Source organism: Symphalangus syndactylus, chromosome 18, assembly GCF_028878055.3.
Source record: "Symphalangus syndactylus isolate Jambi chromosome 18, NHGRI_mSymSyn1-v2.1_pri, whole genome shotgun sequence".
Lineage (NCBI taxonomy): Eukaryota > Metazoa > Chordata > Mammalia > Primates > Hylobatidae > Symphalangus > Symphalangus syndactylus.
Genome location: NC_072440.2, coordinates 12,819,284 through 12,837,913, shown reverse-complemented (window position 1 = coordinate 12,837,913; position 18,630 = coordinate 12,819,284). Strand labels below are relative to the sequence as shown.

The window sequence follows — 18,630 nt, the reverse complement described above, 5'->3', positions numbered from 1 at the left end:
GTGTTGTTGAGTGGGTTTGGTCTTTGATGTTAAATATTCAGTTCTCTCTAGAAAGCTGTCGACTGAAAATGAAAAGCGTGTATGAATAGATATGTGCGAATGTATTCTTCATTCCACTGGCGTCTCTCAGGTGCCTGCTGTGTTAGGTGGTGGCTCTGTTACTCATCTGAACAGCTGTGTGCACTGCATGCTAGCGTGGGGATAGGGCGGGGCCTGGACTTTGGGGCTGCTCTTGCCACTTTAGATAGGCTCCTTGGGTTGAGGGACTTCACCTGTTGGCCCCAGGTCCCTCCTTTGTAGATCCCGGGTTGATGGTGATTTTGGGGATGGAGCCTACCAAGCCCAGTAAGATTTAGGATTGTAGGCAGTGTAGGAAGGGATTGACTCCCCAGGGTGCGGGTGTAGTTAGCTCTGTGGGGCTGAGTTTGTATGGAAGTGATGTAATTCATCCATCTGACGGAGCGTGTGTTCCTGAAGGCTACCTCCTGCGCCTTGTTTGTATGGACGGGCCTGGACAGAGCAGTTGGACCTGGCCTTAGCTGGCAGGCAGCCCGAAGGTCAGGCTGGAGCCCTCAGCCAGTGACCCAGTGGAGAGGAGTGGGAACTAGAGGGCCACAAAGTAGGGAGTGGTTGGCTCTTCCAGAAATAGAGTGGGGAGGGAACAGGCAGCAGCAGAGTCTCCACGGAGGGAGTGGTGCTTGAGGTGAATCCTGAAAGCCAGGGGATCGAGACTCAGGGTGCGGGCGTGGCAGGCTTTCCAGGCAGCGGTAGGAGTATGGACTGATTGCTGGCAGGCTCAGTTGGGGAAGAATGCTGTAGCTCAGTGCAGCCACAATGTGGGTGCTGGCTGGGGAGACCCTGGGGCAGGGACCAGACTGAGGGGCCGGGGGTACTGCACTGGGCCTGTGCTGGTGGTGGTGGGGGCTGTGTCCGTGGGAGGTGAGGAGCATGCAGAGGTCTTCAGCCAGGTGTGCACACGTGCACGTGTATGGTGTGGGTGATAGGATTGTGTTGCACCTTGGTGTAATAAAACCCTCCTTATGAGTGAAGATGGGAGCGAGTGGGTGGGAGTAAGAGATGGGGGAGAGAGGGACCAACTGAATATATTGAGAGTATTGGAAGGGAGGATGCCGGGATGACTCCTGCATGCCTGGCCTGGGTACCTGAATGCCTGCTAAGATTTTGTAAGTGATGGAAGATGTTTAAGTTTGTCTTGTTGAATGGTGATAACTTTTCAAAGGTTTAAAGAAATCTGTTTACTCTATGAGGGAAATTTAGAGCATCCATCCACCCACCTGTCCATCCACTCATCTGCTCGCCTGCTCACTCATCCATGCCTCCCTCCCTGAGGAAGTCTCCACTGATAGGCCAGATGCTGCTGCACGGTGGCCCGCGGGGTGTGGAGGAGCAGAGAGCTTCTGCTGTGAGAGCCAGCTCAGGGACGGACTGAGCCACGGGCTGGTGAAATGCTGCACATTGCTTGTGAGACAATAAATAGTTAATTTTCTTTTTAAATCAAGTTTCAGTTATCGTAAGGGCCGTGCGTGGTGGCTCATGCCCGTAATCCCAGCACTTTGGAGGCTGAGGCGGGTGGATCACTTGAGGTCAGGAGTTCACAAGCAGCCTGGCCAACGTGGTGAAACCCTGTGTATACCAAAAAATACAAAAATTAGCCAGGCATGGTAGCGCGTGCCTGTAGTCCCAGCTACTTGGAAGGCTGAGGTGGGAGGATTGCTTGAACCTGGAAGGCAGTGGCTGCAGTGAGCTGAGGTGACACCACTGCACTACAGCCTGGGCGACAGAGTAAGACCCTGTCTCAAAAAAAAAAAAAAAGCAATTGATATTTGTTTATATTTGTATCTTAATATTAGGAACAATGAAAAAATACAATATACAATTTAAGTAATAGAATGCTTTCATTTTAAAGTTTCTGCCATGTTTATTTTTTGCTTTACCACCTGTTCCGTTTTCTTTCAGATTTTTGAAAGGATCTTGTTCATATGGGCGATCCGCCACCCAGCCAGTGGATACGTTCAGGGGATAAATGATCTTGTCACTCCTTTCTTTGTGGTCTTCATTTGTGAATACTTAGGTAAGATTTCTCACAAACGTTAAACGTGAACTTTAGTGGACTTGCTGTGTGTTACTATGCATATTTATAACTATTGAAAATTGCTACTAAGTTTAATGTTATTAATAATAGGTAATATTAGAGAATAACAGTTTTCTCATCAACAACAGCTTTCCAAAATGTCTTTAATCCACATGCTCAACTACTGAAGACATTAAGTTGCAGTTATAATGATTAATATCTTCTTTTTAACAATATTTGAAGATAGATAATATATCTGGGGAGTGTAGTTTATTCTAAAGGCCATCACAGTACTGGCTTTAATGGTTCAGTCAATCAATCAATCTGTCTGTCTGTCTTATCTGTTTATCTATCTTTATTTTGAGATGGAGTCTTGCTCTGTCGCCCAGGGTGGAGTATAGTGGTGTGATATCGGCTAACTGCAACCTCTGCCTCCCGGGTTCAAGTGATTCTTCTGCCTCAGCCTCCTGAGTACCTGGGACTACAGGCATGCACCACCACGCCTGGCTAATTTTTGTATTTTTAGTAGACACGGGGTTTCACCACGTTGGCCAGGGTGGTCTTGAACTCCTGACCTCGTGATCTGCCCGCCTTGGCCTCCCAAAGTGCTGGGATTATAGAAGTGAACCACCACGCCCAGTCAGTGGTTTGAATTTAAATGGATAAGGTTAAGGTGATAGAGTATCACTCACATATTTTGCTTACAAGCTGAAAATCAAATCTTCTTTAATTGCGTTTCTGTGGCATTTCATCACTTTTCTACTTTTGCTATACTAGTAACATTTGGTTCTATGAGAGTATTAATTACAGCAGCGGTTTAGGTTGGGCTATTTTTTTTTTGCTGTTTCTCTTTAAGTACTGCATATTTTTCCTTTATCACAATCAACTGTAATATAACTTAATCTGTTTTGAATATGTTTTAAGTTAAAACCTCTGACAATAAAAGTGAGGATCTGCTTTTTAATGCATCTATGAATGAAAAATAAATAGGAAAGAGGGGACTTTACTGTTTAGTCGCAGCGTTTTAATTTAAACCCGGTTTTGTCTTCCTGCAAGGCTTCTGGACCTGGTGCTCGCCTGTTTTTATTACCTGGTGTTTTTAGCCTTTCCAGGTTCTGGTCGGCTTCAGATTCCCATCCTTGCTGTAATCTGGAGAGATGAGCTTTACCCGAGGACCGATTATCCTCGGAGGATGAGGACATGTCACGTAGTGTATTGCAACCCCTCTGACACTTTGTTTCCATTTATGATTTCATAGGAGGTTGTCTCATTGCTAAGCAACTAATGAGTGCTGCTGCGGCTCACTCCCTAATCATCTCTTAAGTAGAGGAGAGGCCGCTCCTGATGGTGCTTGCTTTTCTGCCTCTTACCCCTCATTTGACAGATAATGAAAATGCTCTTAATGATCCTGGAACAGTAGGACCTCTGTCAGTAGACTTCAGAGTTGTTAATTGAAAGGAGAAGTTCAACTGAGATGTGATTAGAGAATTGATATTCCATGTTAAATAGACCATTTAATTAATGTGGTAAATAAGTTTGTTTTAACTACTTTACCACTAACTTCTGTTGTAAGACTAAGCGATTCTTAATGCATTTGCCTGATTATCTGCAAGACAGGACGAAGGGGCATGACCACGATGTTAATTGTCCAGAAGAAAGAAAGCCTAGAGAAAATGGAATTTGTGTCCTATAAGTGGTGTCTTCAGATGAGCTCAGAGACACTCTTCTTGCCTTCCTGCATCCCCATCCTTCCTGCATCCGTGTCACACACGCAGGCACATGCACACACGTATGCACATATCAGAACACGACTACACATTGGGTATACGGTGTCACTTTCGAACATCTGTGTAAAACATACCATTTATTTCTGTCGGTCAACTGTTAAGTGGACATACAAAAATGTTTCGGCTGGGCGCTGTGGCTCATGCCTGTAATCCGAGCCCTTAAGGAGGTTGATGCAGATGAATCACGAGGTCAGGAGTTTGAGACCATCCTGTCTAACATGGTGAAACCCTGTCTCTACTAAAAATACAAAAAATTAGCTGGGCGTGGTGGCATGCACCTGTAGTTCCAGCTACTCGGGAGGCTGAGGCAGGAGAATCGCTTGAGACTGGGAGGCGGAGGTTGCAGTGAGCCAAGATCGCGCCACTGCACTCCAGCCTGGGTGACAGAATGAGACTCCGTCTCAAAAAAAAAAAAAAAAAAAAAGAAGTTTGGTCCCAGATTTCACATGTGATTATTGCATTTGTAGTCCTTTTTAGATCTAGCTTCCTAGGTTTGGGGAATGTTCGTTAGTATAGTCCAAGTCTGTCTTTCATTATGTTGTAAAGAAGCATTGAACTTGTGTAGTGTGCTATCCAGCTTCCTTATGGGGCTGAAGTTTAGGCATTCATGCAGCCCTTTATGGATGCAGAGTGCTGGGGTGGGGAGGTGACTTCAGTTCAATGCAGCCCGTGTTGACACAGCATTTCCTGGCCCTGTGCTGTGGGAGCGGGGCAGGAGAACAAGGAAAGCCTGATCCCTGCCCTCTTGGAGTTTGTGGTTGTAGCACGGAAGACAGATTTTAGATGAGTAATTTAAAGTCTTAATTAAAGTAATTAACATTCACATTATCAAGAGGAAGCCTGGGCTGCTGTAAGGACCTGTCCCCTTATAGGGGTCAGGAGAGGCCTCCAGGGTGAGGTGACGTTTTAGCCATGTCTCACGGGATGAGGAGGAGCTAGGTTGAGGCCGGGCATTCAGAGAGAGCAGCAGGAGGGCTGGCCTGGAATCCAAGGTGCAGTGACAAGTAGTGGCATTGGGAGGAAGGGCAGGGCGGCTTGGGCTGCGGTGCTGAGAAGGAGAATCTTGGGGTCTAGTCCCAGGGGCGTGCGAAACCCCCAGCCACTGTGCTCAGGTTCTTGTCTTTGAACATTCATTCTGGCAGCTGCGTGGATGAGATTGGAGGGTTTCTGGGGAAGCTCATAGACCAGGGACCCGCAGGCTCCAGCACCGGCAGAGGGCACGGGTGCCCTCCAGAGAGGCTGTTCTGGTTTGCTGAACTCTCAGTTTGCTGGGTCTTCAAGCTGGTAAACCTCAGATGCTCTGCTTAGTGAAGATCTTCAAGATTCACTGTTCCTTCAGAGAATAGAGCCTGCTAATGGGATTCTGTGGTTTCGACACCTGAGCACCTGCCAGTCCTTGGGCCTCAGCGTTCAGGTTATCATGTGACCGCTCATACACCTTTGGTGCAGCTGCCTGTAGCACTGGCCTGGGCGTGGCTACCTCCTGAGGGCTGCAGCTGGCCTGGTTCTGGGGATGAGCTTGTGTTGTTACTTGGATATTCCTCTTTCTTTGAAGTACAGGATAGCATCCCAGTTAATTGAAGGTTTAAGAAATCCCCGGGGTGTAGGATTTCTCCAGGGGCTTTCAGGCAACAGCAGACAGATCTGTGATGCCTGAGTGGGAGCTGGGCTCTTTCTGGGGATGTGTGTTCACCATGTGTCCAGAGCCTTTAAAGATCCACGGCTCCTGGCCTGCCACATGCTCCCACTGGTTCCACGGGAGGTGGGAATCCTGGAGCATGGCATTGGTCCTGAGTGGGAGCAGCTCTCCGGGAGTGGCTCCTCGTTCTGGCTGTCAGTGGGAGGTTCTGACTCTGCACATGCTGGCACTCAGAGCCCTCTCAGTGTTACCTTCTTTGACTTGGAAAGAAGGATGTGGTGGGCTTCAGATTCCCATCCTTGCTGTAATCTGGAGAGATGAGCTTTACCCGAGGACAGATTAGCCCCTGAGGGTGAGGACATACGCATGTAGTGAATTGTGTTGCAACCCCTCTGACACTTTGTTTCCAGTTATGATTTCATAGGAGGTTGCCTCATTGCTTAAGCAACTAGTGAGAGCTGCCCTGGTTGAGGTTGACACACAGGACCTGGTCTGAAGGCAGACCAGTCGATTAGGTGAACTGCTTCCCAGCGCAGAGGAGAATGTTCGTCTTCAGCGGGAGGCTGGCCAGGACGTCAGAGTCAGAGAAGCAGTTTGTATTGGGGGAGCCATGCTCAAGCTGTGTGGAGGTGTGCTCAGAGGGGGGTCAGGGTTCGATGGGTCTCTGTGGGTGCCAGGACACTGCCGGCCTGAGTCAGGAACACATGGTATGCATCCCAGGTCTTCTCGTGGAGCTCGCCACTATTTGGGAAGGGCAGTTTGGTCCTGCTGTTGGTGGATGCAGAGTCTGTAAATGCATGTTTAGCGCACGCACTTGCACACACACACATGCTGTGCACACAGGTGTGCAGGCACATGCATGCGGACACACACACATAACCATACAGAGACACAAACCCACTTGCACCCTCCTCACTAGTGCTAGCCTCAGCCTCTCCAAGCAAATGGGAAACAAATCTGTAACTAACCTCTGTTTGAGTGGCACCCACCAGTCTCGCTCAGGCCCTGGAGGTGCCTGTCATTGGAGAAAGAGGTCAAGCGATCTTTGGTGACCTCAGAGGCAGGGGCAGCCGTGTGCAAAGCATGTGAAGACAGTGAAGTCCAGTAAATACAGCCAGTTCGACATCACCAAAGCTTGGGGAGAAAACTCTACAAGTGAAAATGAAGCGAGAGGGTATAATGTGAGGGGGAGATCGAACACGGAGAAGTTCTGTATGCCAGGAAGGTTTCGCAGCTCATAAATTTCAGAGGTTGAAGCCTTAGGGAGTGGGGAAGAAACTAGAAGCACATAGGGATAAATTTGCTAAAGCTTGAATGTGCCCATTCCAGATCAGAGCCGAGCGTGGGTGCTTGTTCTTGCAGATTGTGTCCTTGACCCACGTGGCGGGCAGAGTGTGGAGGAGACTCCAGTTAGCACACCCATTAGAGACGACACTCAGGAACAGGCAGAAGACATACTTTTCAGTCTAATCTTTTGGAATTGAGAGGAAACAGCAAGGCACATGCTACTTTGGACTTAGTTCAGGCCACGGAAGAAGGTAGGTCTAGGATGAGAATAACATAGGGTCCAGAGCATCTTAGAGTTTATAACAGCAGAGGAGCGACACCTGGTGTAGAGACACTGAGGGGCACAGGAGCGGGCCCAGACCAGAGGCCGGCGGAGGCAGGAGACTTGCTGAGGGAGGACTGGGCCCGAGAGGAGGGCCTGGTCCTGGATGTCAAATAGGCTGCTGTGAGGGCACCAAGGTAGCTTGGTGTGAGCGGAGGGGAGCGTGAATGAGAAGGAAAAATCCAGTGACCTCCTAGATTCCTGGCCCTGTGAGGGGCGTGATGCCGTTTACCAGGATCAGACGTGGAGTAGAAAGAGCGGGTTGAGGAGGTGGGATGGGGTTCTGATTTAGGATGTGCTGAGCGTGCTCTGTCGGCAGTGATCAAGTAGAAGAGTCTGTTGGGATCCGGGCCTTGGCAGGAGATCTGCAGTGGAGGTTAGTCTGGAAATTGTCGGCCTGGAAATGGCTGCTGACAGTTGTGGCTGTGGATGTGTGTGTCTGGGGAGAGTGGAGTGCAGCAGGTCACAGGATCCAGCGGCTCTCTGATGTGTCAGGGGTCTCTGAGGTGTGACTGTCTGTGACTCGAGGAGCTGGCAATGGGGCTGTCCCACAGGGAGATTTATGGTGCTCTCCCATGCAGGAGTCTGGGCGTTGAAAGTCCAGGTGGCTCCTGCTCCTGAGGGCAGCCTTTGGGATCTGTGAAGGATGCACTGCAGCTCTGGGGCCTGACCGCTGGGGTCCAGATCTTGGCACTGCCCCTGAAGAGCTGCAGACGGCCTTGGGGCCTCAGTGATCTCTGCAGTGGACGCGAAATGGCGATCGTCATGGCACCAGTCTCTTGGTTGGTGTGAAGACTGAGTGAGGCAAAAACAGCTTAGAACCAGATCTGGAACGAGGAAGTGTCCAGTATATGTCGCTCTTGTGATCATCGTACTGTCACTTTCCTTGTTGCTGCCTGTGGCTTTCCTCTGCTGGGTCCCTGTCCTAGGTTTGGAGAGAGGGAGATGGTGCAGGGCGCAGGGCCGAGGCCAAAGCACGCGTCAGCTGAGCCCATATGTTTTCGGAAGCTTTCCTGGAACCCACACGGCGACGTCCTCCATCGGCCACACCCTTGCCACCCACCAGTCACAGGGCCTGGAGAAGATGTGGGTGGAGACAGGAGGCAAGGAAGAGGGTGTGTGTGTGCATGCAGGCTGCCAGACCAGTGTGTGCCCCAGGGAGAGCTATGGCGGTGTGGTAAGGAAATGGAGAAGAAGTGATTTCAGAGGCAGGACAAAGGCCAGGCCTGAGGTATCAGAAATCAAGGGAGGGGACAACTTCAGGAAGGAGGGAGTGGTCAGCAGAGCTCACAGGGATGGAGACTGAAAATTGGTCAAAGCATTTGATAGTGGGGATCTTGCTAGTGACCTGCCAAAAACAGGCTGAAGAATAGTGGCAAGCAAACTGTCACATCAGCTCCCTGCCCTCCCTCAGAAATGGGGGCCTGAGTGTTTCTGTGCTGGGGGAAGATTGCAGTCAGTGGACCACAGCCTCTTGCAGCTTTATTTTAAATAATTTTTTATGATGGAAAGTTTCAAATACAAAGTCAACAAAATTGTCCGAAGAACCTGCATGCCCGTCATCTGACTCCAGCAGTCACCATTCTCCTTCCTTCTGTCCCCCACCCACTCCCAACCTCCATGCAGCTGCACTTACTGCTGCTGCTTAAAAACAGCTTTATTGAGATTCAGTGTAGAAACCATAACTTTTACCCACTTAGAGTGTAAAGTTGAAAGATTTTTAGAATATTTAGAGTAGTGTAACCATCAGCACATTTGTTTTTAGAATATTTTCATCATCCCCAAAAGAAATCCTATACCCATTGGCAGTCACTCCCCATCCTTCCCTCTTCTCTTGTCCACTAGCCCCAGGCAGCCTCTCATCTGCTTTCTGTGTCTGTGGATTTGCTTCTTCTGGACATTTCACGTGAGTGGAATTACACGGTGCATGGCCCTTTGTGTCTGGCTTCTTCCACTCGGCATCATGCTTTCAAGGTTCATCCACGCAGCGTGAATCAGTACTTCCTTCATTCCGTAGCCAGGTAACGTCCTTGGGTATGGACGCAGCACGTTGTGTTTCTCCACTTATCCGTTGGTGAACATTTGGATTGTTTTCATTTTTCGACTAATATTGTTTCCATTTTTGACTAATATTTTGACTAAGGAATAACGTTGCTATGAGTATTCATGTACAAGTCTTCATGTAGATATGTGTTTCCATTTCTGTTGGTATATAACTGGGAGAATTACTGGGTCACATGGTAACTCTGTTTAACCTTTTGAGGACCTGCCAGACTGCTTTCCCACGTGGTGCCACCATTTTCCCTGCCCACAGCATTGTGGGAGGAGCGTATGTTTCCTCTTCCTGCAGGAGTGTCCACATCCTGGTCAACACTTGTCATTATCTTTCACGCTTTTTTTTTTTTTTTGTAGACTTTACTGAATCTTATATTAATTTAAAGAGATTGAGTTCTGCCTCTTACTCTCAAACTGTGATAAAAACTCAGATAAGAAGGGATGTTGACTGTAGAAATCATTTGTAAAGACAAATAAATTCCCCGGTGCTGCTGTTTTCCCCATAGCCCAGCACACCTGCAGTGTTGACAGCCTTCGTGCCCAGTGCCAAATTCCCTGTCGTAAGAGGGAACCTTTATGGCAACTGTTTAGCCCCCTTAAAATGGATGCATACGCTGATGTTTTCTTCTAGGCTTAAAGCTGAGTATCAGGTATGTGTGTGTGTGTTTGTACGTATGTATGTATGTATGTATGTATGAATGAAGGAGAGAGACAGAGTGTTGCTCTATTGCCCAGGCTAAGTGCACTGGCGTTATCGTGGTTCGTGACAGCTGCAACCTCCCAGGCTTAAGTGATGCTCCTACCTCAGCCTCCCAAGTAGCTGGGACTACAGGCATGCACCACCATGCCTGACTAATTTTTTATTTTTTGTAGAGGCAGGGTCTTGCTATATTGCCCTGGCTGGTCTCAAACTCCTGGACTCAAGGAATTCTTCTTCCTTGGCCTCTCAAAGTGCTGGGATTACAGGCACGAGCCACTGTGCCTAGCTCAAAGCTGGGTATTCTCCCATTCTAATAATCATTTAGTCATGTCCTGTGACAATTACACCTTAACTTTTTAGAACGGATATATGGAAAGGTAAAATTTCCATATATTCTCTAAAACTCATGGAGGCTGTGATTCTGTTTCATTCCTGATGTGTGCTCTGTTTTCTTTTTTCCTGTTGTACCTCTCCCAGGTAGATTCGCTGCTCCTCGAATCTGGGGACTGTGTTGCATGCATGTGTCATGCTTTGCACAGAGAAGCTTCGTGGATTGGAGAAACTCTGTTGAATTGGATCCCTACAGAAAGTTTTTGTGTTTATAGAGCACTTTATTAATATTTGTTTAAACATTGAAACAATATGTAATTTTTATTTATTTTTTGAAGTTAACATTATGTTATTTATTCATTTATTTTTTTGAGATGGAGTCTCACCGTGTTGCCCAGGATGGAGTGCAGTCGTGCGATATCGGCTCCCTGCAACCTCTGCCTCCTGGGTTCAAGCGATTCTCCTGTCTTAGCCTCCTGAGTAGCTGGGATTACAGGTGTGTGCCACCATGCCCGGTTAATTTTTGTATTTTTAGTAGAGACGGGGTTTTACCATGTTGGCCAGGCTGGTCTCGAACTCCTGACCTCAAGTGATCCACCCACCTGGGCCTCCCAAAGTGCTGGGATTACAGGCATGAGCCACTGTGCCCGGCCACTATGTTATTATTATTATTTTTTAACTTTTATTTTAGGTTCAAGGGTACATGTACAGGTTTTTTATATAGGTAAATTGTGAGTCACAGGGGTTTGGTGTACAGATTATTTAGTTACCCAGGTAATAAGTGTAGTACCCGAGAGGTAGTTTCTCGATTCTCACCCTCCTCCCGCTCGCCACCCTCAGGCAGGCCCTGGTGTCTATTGTTTGCTTCTTTGGGTCCATGTGTACTCAGTATTTAGCTCCCACTTATAAATGAGAACGTGCAGTATTTGGTTTTCTGTGCCTGCATTGGTTCTTTTAGGATAATGGTCTCCATCTCCACCCACGTTGCCACAAAGGATGTGATCTTGTTCTTTTTTTATAGCTGAATAGTATTCCATGGTGTATATGCACCACATTTTCTTTATCCAGTCCACCACTGACGGACATTTAGGTTGTTTCCATATTTTTTGCTATTGTAAATAGTGCTGTGATGAACATACACGTGTGTGTCTTTATGGTAGGATGATTGATATTCCTTTGGGTGTATACCCAATAGTGGCATTGCTGGGTTGAACACTAGTTCTGTTTTAAGTTATTAGAGAAATTGCTGAACTGCTTTCCATAGTGGCTGAACTATTTACATTCTCACTAGCATCACGTACTTCATAGCATCTGTTTTTTTTTTGACTTTTTAGTAATAGTCTTTCTGACTGGTGTGTGATGGTATGCAAATATGGTTTGCAAATATTTTCTCCTGTAGGTTGTATATTTACTCTGTTGATAGTTTCCTTTGCTGTGCAGAAGCTCTTTAGTGTAATTAAGTCCCATTTGTTAATTTTTGTTTTTGTTGCAATTGCTTTTGGCATCTTGGTCATGAAATCTTTGCCAGGGTCTGTGTCTGGAGTGGTATTTCCTTACGTTATCTTCCAGGATGTTTACAGTTTTAGGTTTTACATTTAAGTCTTTAATCTATCTTGAGTTGATTTTGGTATAACAAAAGGGTCTAGTTTCAATCTTCTGTGTATGGCTAACCAGTTATCCCAGCATCATTTATTGAATAGGGAGTCCTTTCTCCATTGCTTGTTTTTGTTGACTTTGTCAAAGATCAGATGGCTGTAAATGTGTGGCTTTATTTCTGGGCTCTCTCTTCTGTTCCATTGGTCTATGTGTCTGTTTTTGTTACTGTGCCATGTTACCAGTGCCATGCTGTTTTTGTTAAAGTAGCCCCGAAGTATAGTTTCAAGTATACTCACAAGTATATTCACAAGTGTGAATATTGTAATGCCTCCAGCTTTGTTCTTTTTGCTTTGGATTGCTTTGGCTATTCAGGTTCTTTTTTGATTCCTTGTGAATTTTAAAATAGTTTTTTTTCCTAATTCTGCAAAAAATGTCATTTATTGGTAGTTTAATAGGAATAGCACTGAGTTTGTAAATTGCTTTGGGCAGTGTGGCCATTTTAACAATAATGATTCTTCTTATCCATGAGCATAGAATGGTTTTCCATTTGTATATTCATCTCTGATTTTTTTGAGCAGTGTTTTGTAATTCTCGTTGTAGAGATCTTATATGTTACCTAGTTAGCTGTATTTCTAGGTATTTTATTCTTTTTGTGGCTGTTGTAAATGGGATTGCATTCTTGATTTGGCTCTCAGCTTGGACATTGTTGGTGTACAGAAATGCTACTGCTTTTTGTACATTGATTTTTGTATTCTAAAATTTTACTGAAGCTATCAGATCTAGGAGCTTTTGGGCAGAGACTATGGGGTTTTCTAGGTATAGAATCATATTGACTGCAAACAATTTGATTTCGTCTCTTCCTATTGAATGCCTTTTATTTCTTTCTGTTGCCTGATTGCTTTGGCGAGGACTTCCAATACTCTGTTGAATAGGAGTTTTGAGAGTGGGCATCCTTGTCTTGTTCTGGTTTTCAAGGGGAGTGCTTCCAGCTTTTGCCCATTCAGTGTGCTGTTGATTGTGGGTTTGTCATAATTGGCTCTTACTATTTTGAAGTATGTTCCTTCAGTGTTACAGAGTAATGTAAAAACATGGCTTTAGAAACAGTATAGAGATAACTGGAAAATATAGATAAGTTACGAAGGAAGCAGTTAAAATACTTGGCCATCCCACTGTTAAGAAGCCTTATTGAAGCCTGTCTCCTCACTGTGCAGCCTCCCCTTTGATTAAGATCCTTTCTCCCCACACAGCCACACTGCGGGGAGCGGGGCTGGAGAAGGGTCTCCCTACTTTCTCTGCTCCCAAGAGACCAGTGGCTATCTGCATGAGGAGAGTCCTGCGCTCTGCTTCAGTTCCTTGGGGGTGGCACCACGGTATCACCTCTGTGTGGCAAGCAGTGTGAGTCTGGGCCCTTCCCTATCTCTTGCCCCGCCCAGGGCTGGGCCTCGAAGCTATCCTGGGTCTCTTCTCTAGGCTGGTAGGGTCCCACTGTCTAGGTCTGGGCTGGGAGGAAGGAGGACTCATCCAGCCTGGAGCCTGAGCTGTGGTTCCAGCCCGTCCTTTGCGCCAGGGTGCGGGGCACTTGCCCGCTCAGTGCTCACTCAGGGGTGACTGTCCTGTGTGTGGCCATGAGGCAGCCGCCGTACCACTGTGCATAAGCAGCTGTTTTCTGTATTTCCTCTAAGTGTTTTTTTCTATGCATTGTATTTACATAGTCAAGTGCATATTATCTGTAACATTTTGTTTCCTGTTTTTTTCCCATTTAACCTTATAATATAGGCTTTTCCTTGTATTAAGAAATCTTTATAAAAATCATTTCTACCTTCTGTTCATAATATTCTATTGAGATCATGTAGCATAATTTCTGAAACCATCCAGTGTTGGTGAATTTTTTTTTTTTTAGTTTTTCTTTCCTTTAGGCATGGTGTAATTTTTAAGTAAAGCCTGTACTTCTCAAACAGCGACTGTCATATTACTTTTAAGTATGTTAAACTTGATTTTGAATTAAGGAGCATTATTCCATCATCTTGAATTCCACGGTTTAAGCAGAAAATTGTATTTTAGCTTAAACATTTTTAGCAGAGCAAGAAACAAAGAAGTATTTGCCCCCCTCCCCATCTTTGATGCCTCCGTGCTATTTAAATGTAGAAACAGTCTTGACTGAGTCCTTTGGACTGATAACTCGGAGTGACGATGTCTTGACTGAGTGAGTCCTTTGGACTGATGACTCGGAGTGACTGGATGTCTTGACTGAGTCCTTTGGGTTAATAACTCGGAGTGACTGGATGTCTTGACTGAGTCCTTTGGACTGATAACTCGGAGTGATGATGTCTTGACTGAGTGAGTCCTTTGGACTGATAGCTCGGAGTGACGATGTCTTGACTGAGTGAATCCTTTGGACTGATAACTCGGAGTGACTGGATGTCTTGACTGAGTCCTTTGGACTGATAACTCGGAGTGATGATGTCTTGACTGAGTCCTTTGGACTGATAACTTGGAGTGATGATGTCTTGACTGAGTCCTTTGGACTGATAACTCAGAGTGACGATGTCTTGACTGAGTCCTTTGGACTGATAGCTCGGAGTGACGATGTCTTGACTGAGTGAGTCGTTTGGACTGATAACTCGGAGTGACTGGATGTCTTGACTGAGTCCTTTGGACTAATAACTCGGAGTGACTGGATGTCCTGACTGAGTCCTTTGGACTGATAACTCGGAGTGACTGGATGTCTTGACTGAGTCCTTTGGACTGATAACTCGGAGTGACGATGTCTTGACTGAGTGAGTCCTTTGGACTAATAACTCGGAGTGACTGGATGTCCTGACTGAGTACTTTGGACTAATAACTCGGAGTGACTAGATGTCCTGACTGAGTCCTTTGGACTAATAACTCGGAGTGACTAGATGTCCTGACTGAGTCCTTTGGACTGATAACTCGGAGTGATGATGTCTTGACTGAGTCCTTTGGACTGATAACTCGGAGTGATGATGTCTTGACTGAGTCCTTTGGACTGATAGCTCGGAGTGACTAGATGTCCTGACTGAGTCCTTTGGACTGATAGCTCGGAGTGACTGTATGTCTTGACTGAGTCCTTTGGACTGATAACTTGGAGTGACTGGATGTCCTGACTGAGTCCTTTGGACTGATAGCTTGGAGTGACGATGTCTTGACTGAGTGAGTCCTTTGGACTGATAGCTCGGAGTGACTGGATATCCTGACTGAGTACTTTGGACGGATAACTCGGAGTGACTGGATGTTGGTTGTGCTGCAGGGGAGCAATAGGACCACATTTTGGAAGGTGAAGAGTGTTTTACGATGGATTCTCAACATCAGTATGTTTAATATCGAATTGACTTGATTTTCTATGTCATTTTCTCTTAAATTACTCTTGAAAGCAAATGTGAATGGGATTAGAATAAACAGTGCATTTACTTAAGAACATTAAGAATATTTATTTTGCTGGGCACGGGGGGCTCACGCCTATAATCCCAGCACTTTGGGAGGCTGAGGTGGGCGGATTACGTGAGGTCAGGAGTTTGAGACCAAGCCGACCAACATGGTGAAACCCCGTCTCTACTAAAAGTACAAGCATTAGCTGGGCCTGGTGGTGCATGCCTGTAATCCCAGCTACTTGGGAGGCTGAGGCAGGAGAATTGCTTGAACCCAGGAGGCAGAGGTTGCAGTGAGCCAAGATTGCGCCATTGCACTCCATCCAGTCTGAGCAACAAGAGCGAAACTCCATCTCAAAAAAAAAAAAAAAAAAAAAATTATATTCCTGTTTGTAAGTTAGATTCTGAAAGTATGGATTGCTCTTAAACATGTAGTTACCCAGAGAGGACATTCTAGCATATGGCTCCTGGAGCTGGAGGACTGCTAGAGTTGTGATTAGTGTGCTGTCAGAATGGCAGGTAAAATCCCCACAGCCGGTGGGACACACGAGAGGACTAACGCAGAGAACATGCTCACACTGGATTTTAGCAGCACAGTCATTCTTTTGCCTATTTCCATTATCAGAATATTAATAGAGCTTTGAGTGACAGTGAGGGAAAGAAGAGCTGGTGCTAGTTTCTCATTGATAAGTTGTAGCTTTAGAATGATTTGTTTTAGCTTTCTATTGTTTGCATTTAAATTTCACTTCACTCTACCTTGTTTTTGTGTTGTCTAAACCAAGGCTACTGCCAAATACATCCTTTGCCTGACTTCCTTGAATGTTCCTCGTAGCTTAGGTGCTTTTGTGCTTCACAGTTAATCTCAGAAACATTGAAAGGTAAAAACCAAAGCATCTGAGCATAGCACATTTTCTGTGGCAGTTCCAGACCCACGTGAGACAAGCCGAGAGCTCCCTGGGGTTGCTCGTGGGTGGAATAGCAAAGTGGAGGTTGCTGGCTTTGCAGCCCCTGAACTGACTGTGCAGGTGCCACATCTTTGCATTGCCCACGACTCATATATATTCATTTTTTCTAGTTAAAAACATTTTGGAAATAATTAGGGTAATGGACTTACTGTTTAAAAGATTGGAAAGTTGAATAACCGTATGGCTTTGCCATCCCAGAAGCTGTCACTTGAACGTTTGGGTAATTTTTTTCTGGCCTTTTACTCTGTAGATTCTTTTCCATAGTAGCTATTATATTATGCATGCATATTTCAGTATTGCTTTTTGCTTAGTATCTAACCATTTTCCAGTGTCATTCAACATTTTAAAAAAATACGTTTTTTATAAGTAGCAACATATTACTTTCAATAATGGCTAGAAAAATGAGACAAATCAGCAAGAAACTAGAAGAATAAACAACACAGAAAACCAACTAGATCTAGTAGATATCCACAGAACACTGCACCCAACAGCAGCAGGATACATGTTCCTCTCAAGTGCTTGTGGAGCATTCTCTAGAATAGACCATATGCTAGGCCATAAAACAAGCCATAATACTTTTGAGAAGATGGAGTTTATACAAAGCGTATTCTTTGACCACAATGGCATTAAGTTAGAAGCCAGTAACAGAAGGAAATTTAAAGAAAACGACAAATATGTAGACATTTTAGAACACGCCCTAAATAACCAGTGGGTCAAAGAAGAAATCATAAGGGAAATTAGAAATTGCTGTGAGATGAAGAAAATGAAAACACAATATATCAGCACTTACAGGATGTAGTTAAAGCAGTGATCCAAGAGAAATTTACAGTTGTAACGGACTATATTAAAAAAGACCTCAAATCATTCACTTTCAGAAACTTAGAAAAAGAAGGGTAAAATAAAGCCAAAACAAACAAGGGAGAAAATAATGAAGACTAGAACAGAAATAAGTGAAACAGATTTGTAGCTAGACTGACCAGAGAGAGAGAGAAAACTCAAGTTACTAAATTCATGAGAAATTTTAGAAATACACAGCATTAAAGTAATACTATGAAAAACTCTACAAACTAGGTAGTGTATATGAAACAGAGAAACTCCTAGAAACACACAAATTGCCAAAATTGACTATGATGGTTAATTTTGTGCCAACTTGGCTGGGCTGTGGTGCCCTGTTGTTTGGTCCAACACTGGTCTATTTGTAGCTGCAGTGTAGATGTATTTTAGATGTGATTAACATTTAAATTGGTGGACTTTGAGTAAAGCAGGTTACCCTCCACAATGTAGGTGGGCCTCCTGATCTAATCAGTTGAAGGCCATGTGCTCGAAGACTGAAGTTTCTTGAAGAAGTAGGAATTCTTCTTAAGACTGCATCATGGGAAATCCTGACCGAGTTCCCAGCCTGCTAGCTTACCCTACAGATTTCAGACTTGCCAATCCCAACCATTGTGTGAGCCATTTCCATAAAATAAGTCTCTCTTTGAGACTGAATTAATTATTAACAATTTAAAATTAATAATGAACTAATTTTCATCAATAATTTAAAGAATGTTAACTTGTTATTGAGTATTGATTATTGAAATAATAATTTCAAAAATCCCCACAAAGAAAATCGTAGGACTAGATGACTTCGCTTGTGAATTTTATCAAAGGTTTAACGAAGAATTAACACTATTTCTTCATAGACTCTTTCAAAAAATAGAAGAGGAGGGAACACTTTTCACCTCATTCTGTGAGGCCGGTATTACTCTGAGACCAAAGTGAGATGAAGACATAACAAGGAAAGAAAGTTATAGAGCAATATTCCTTATCACAATGGACTTAAAAATCCTCAGCAAAGTCCTGACAAACTGAATCTAGCAACGTATTGAAAGGATTAGGCATTATTACAAGTGGAATTTATTTCAGGAATGCTGGGATAGTTCAACATTTGAAAATCAGTCCGTGTAATACACTCTGTATTAACAGACTAAAGGGCAAAAACTGCATGACCATCTCAGTTGATATGGAGAAAGCATTTGACAAAATCCAACACCCTTTTATGAGAAAAACATTCAACAAACTAGGAATAGAAGAGAACTTCCTCTCTAATAAAGGCTTCCATGAAAATTCTGTGACTAATATCATGCTTAGTTTAAAAGACAAAGTTTTTCCCCTAAGATCAGGAGTAAGATATGGATGTCTACTTTCTCCACTTCCATTTTAGTATTGGTTCTAGCTAAGGCAGTTAAGCCCAAAAATGAAACAAAAGTCATCCAGAATGGAAAAAAATAAAACTACCTCTATTTGTAGATGACAGGATCTTGTACGTAGAAAATCCCCAAGGAATCCACTAGAAAACGACGAAAGCTTATAAACCAATTCGGGTTTGTAGGATGCAAGATCAAGATAAAAAATCAGTTACATTTTTATGCACTTGCAATGAAATATTTAAAAATGGAACTAGGAAAATCCACTTACATCAGAAAGAGTAA

General features: G+C 44.7%; 1 protein-coding gene across 16 annotated transcripts in view; it reads left to right on the top strand.

Moving 5' to 3' along the window:
* TBC1D22A (TBC1 domain family member 22A) overlaps window positions 1-18,630 on the top strand; it is a 403,669-nt gene that overhangs the window by 147,198 nt on the left and 237,841 nt on the right. For all 16 annotated transcript variants that reach the window (XM_063622512.1, XM_055252819.2, XM_055252830.2 and 13 more), the window contains one exon: window positions 1,978-2,092. In XM_063622512.1, the coding sequence (XP_063478582.1) occupies window positions 1,978-2,092 (115 nt within the window). The remainder of the gene's footprint in view (window positions 1-1,977; window positions 2,093-18,630) is intronic.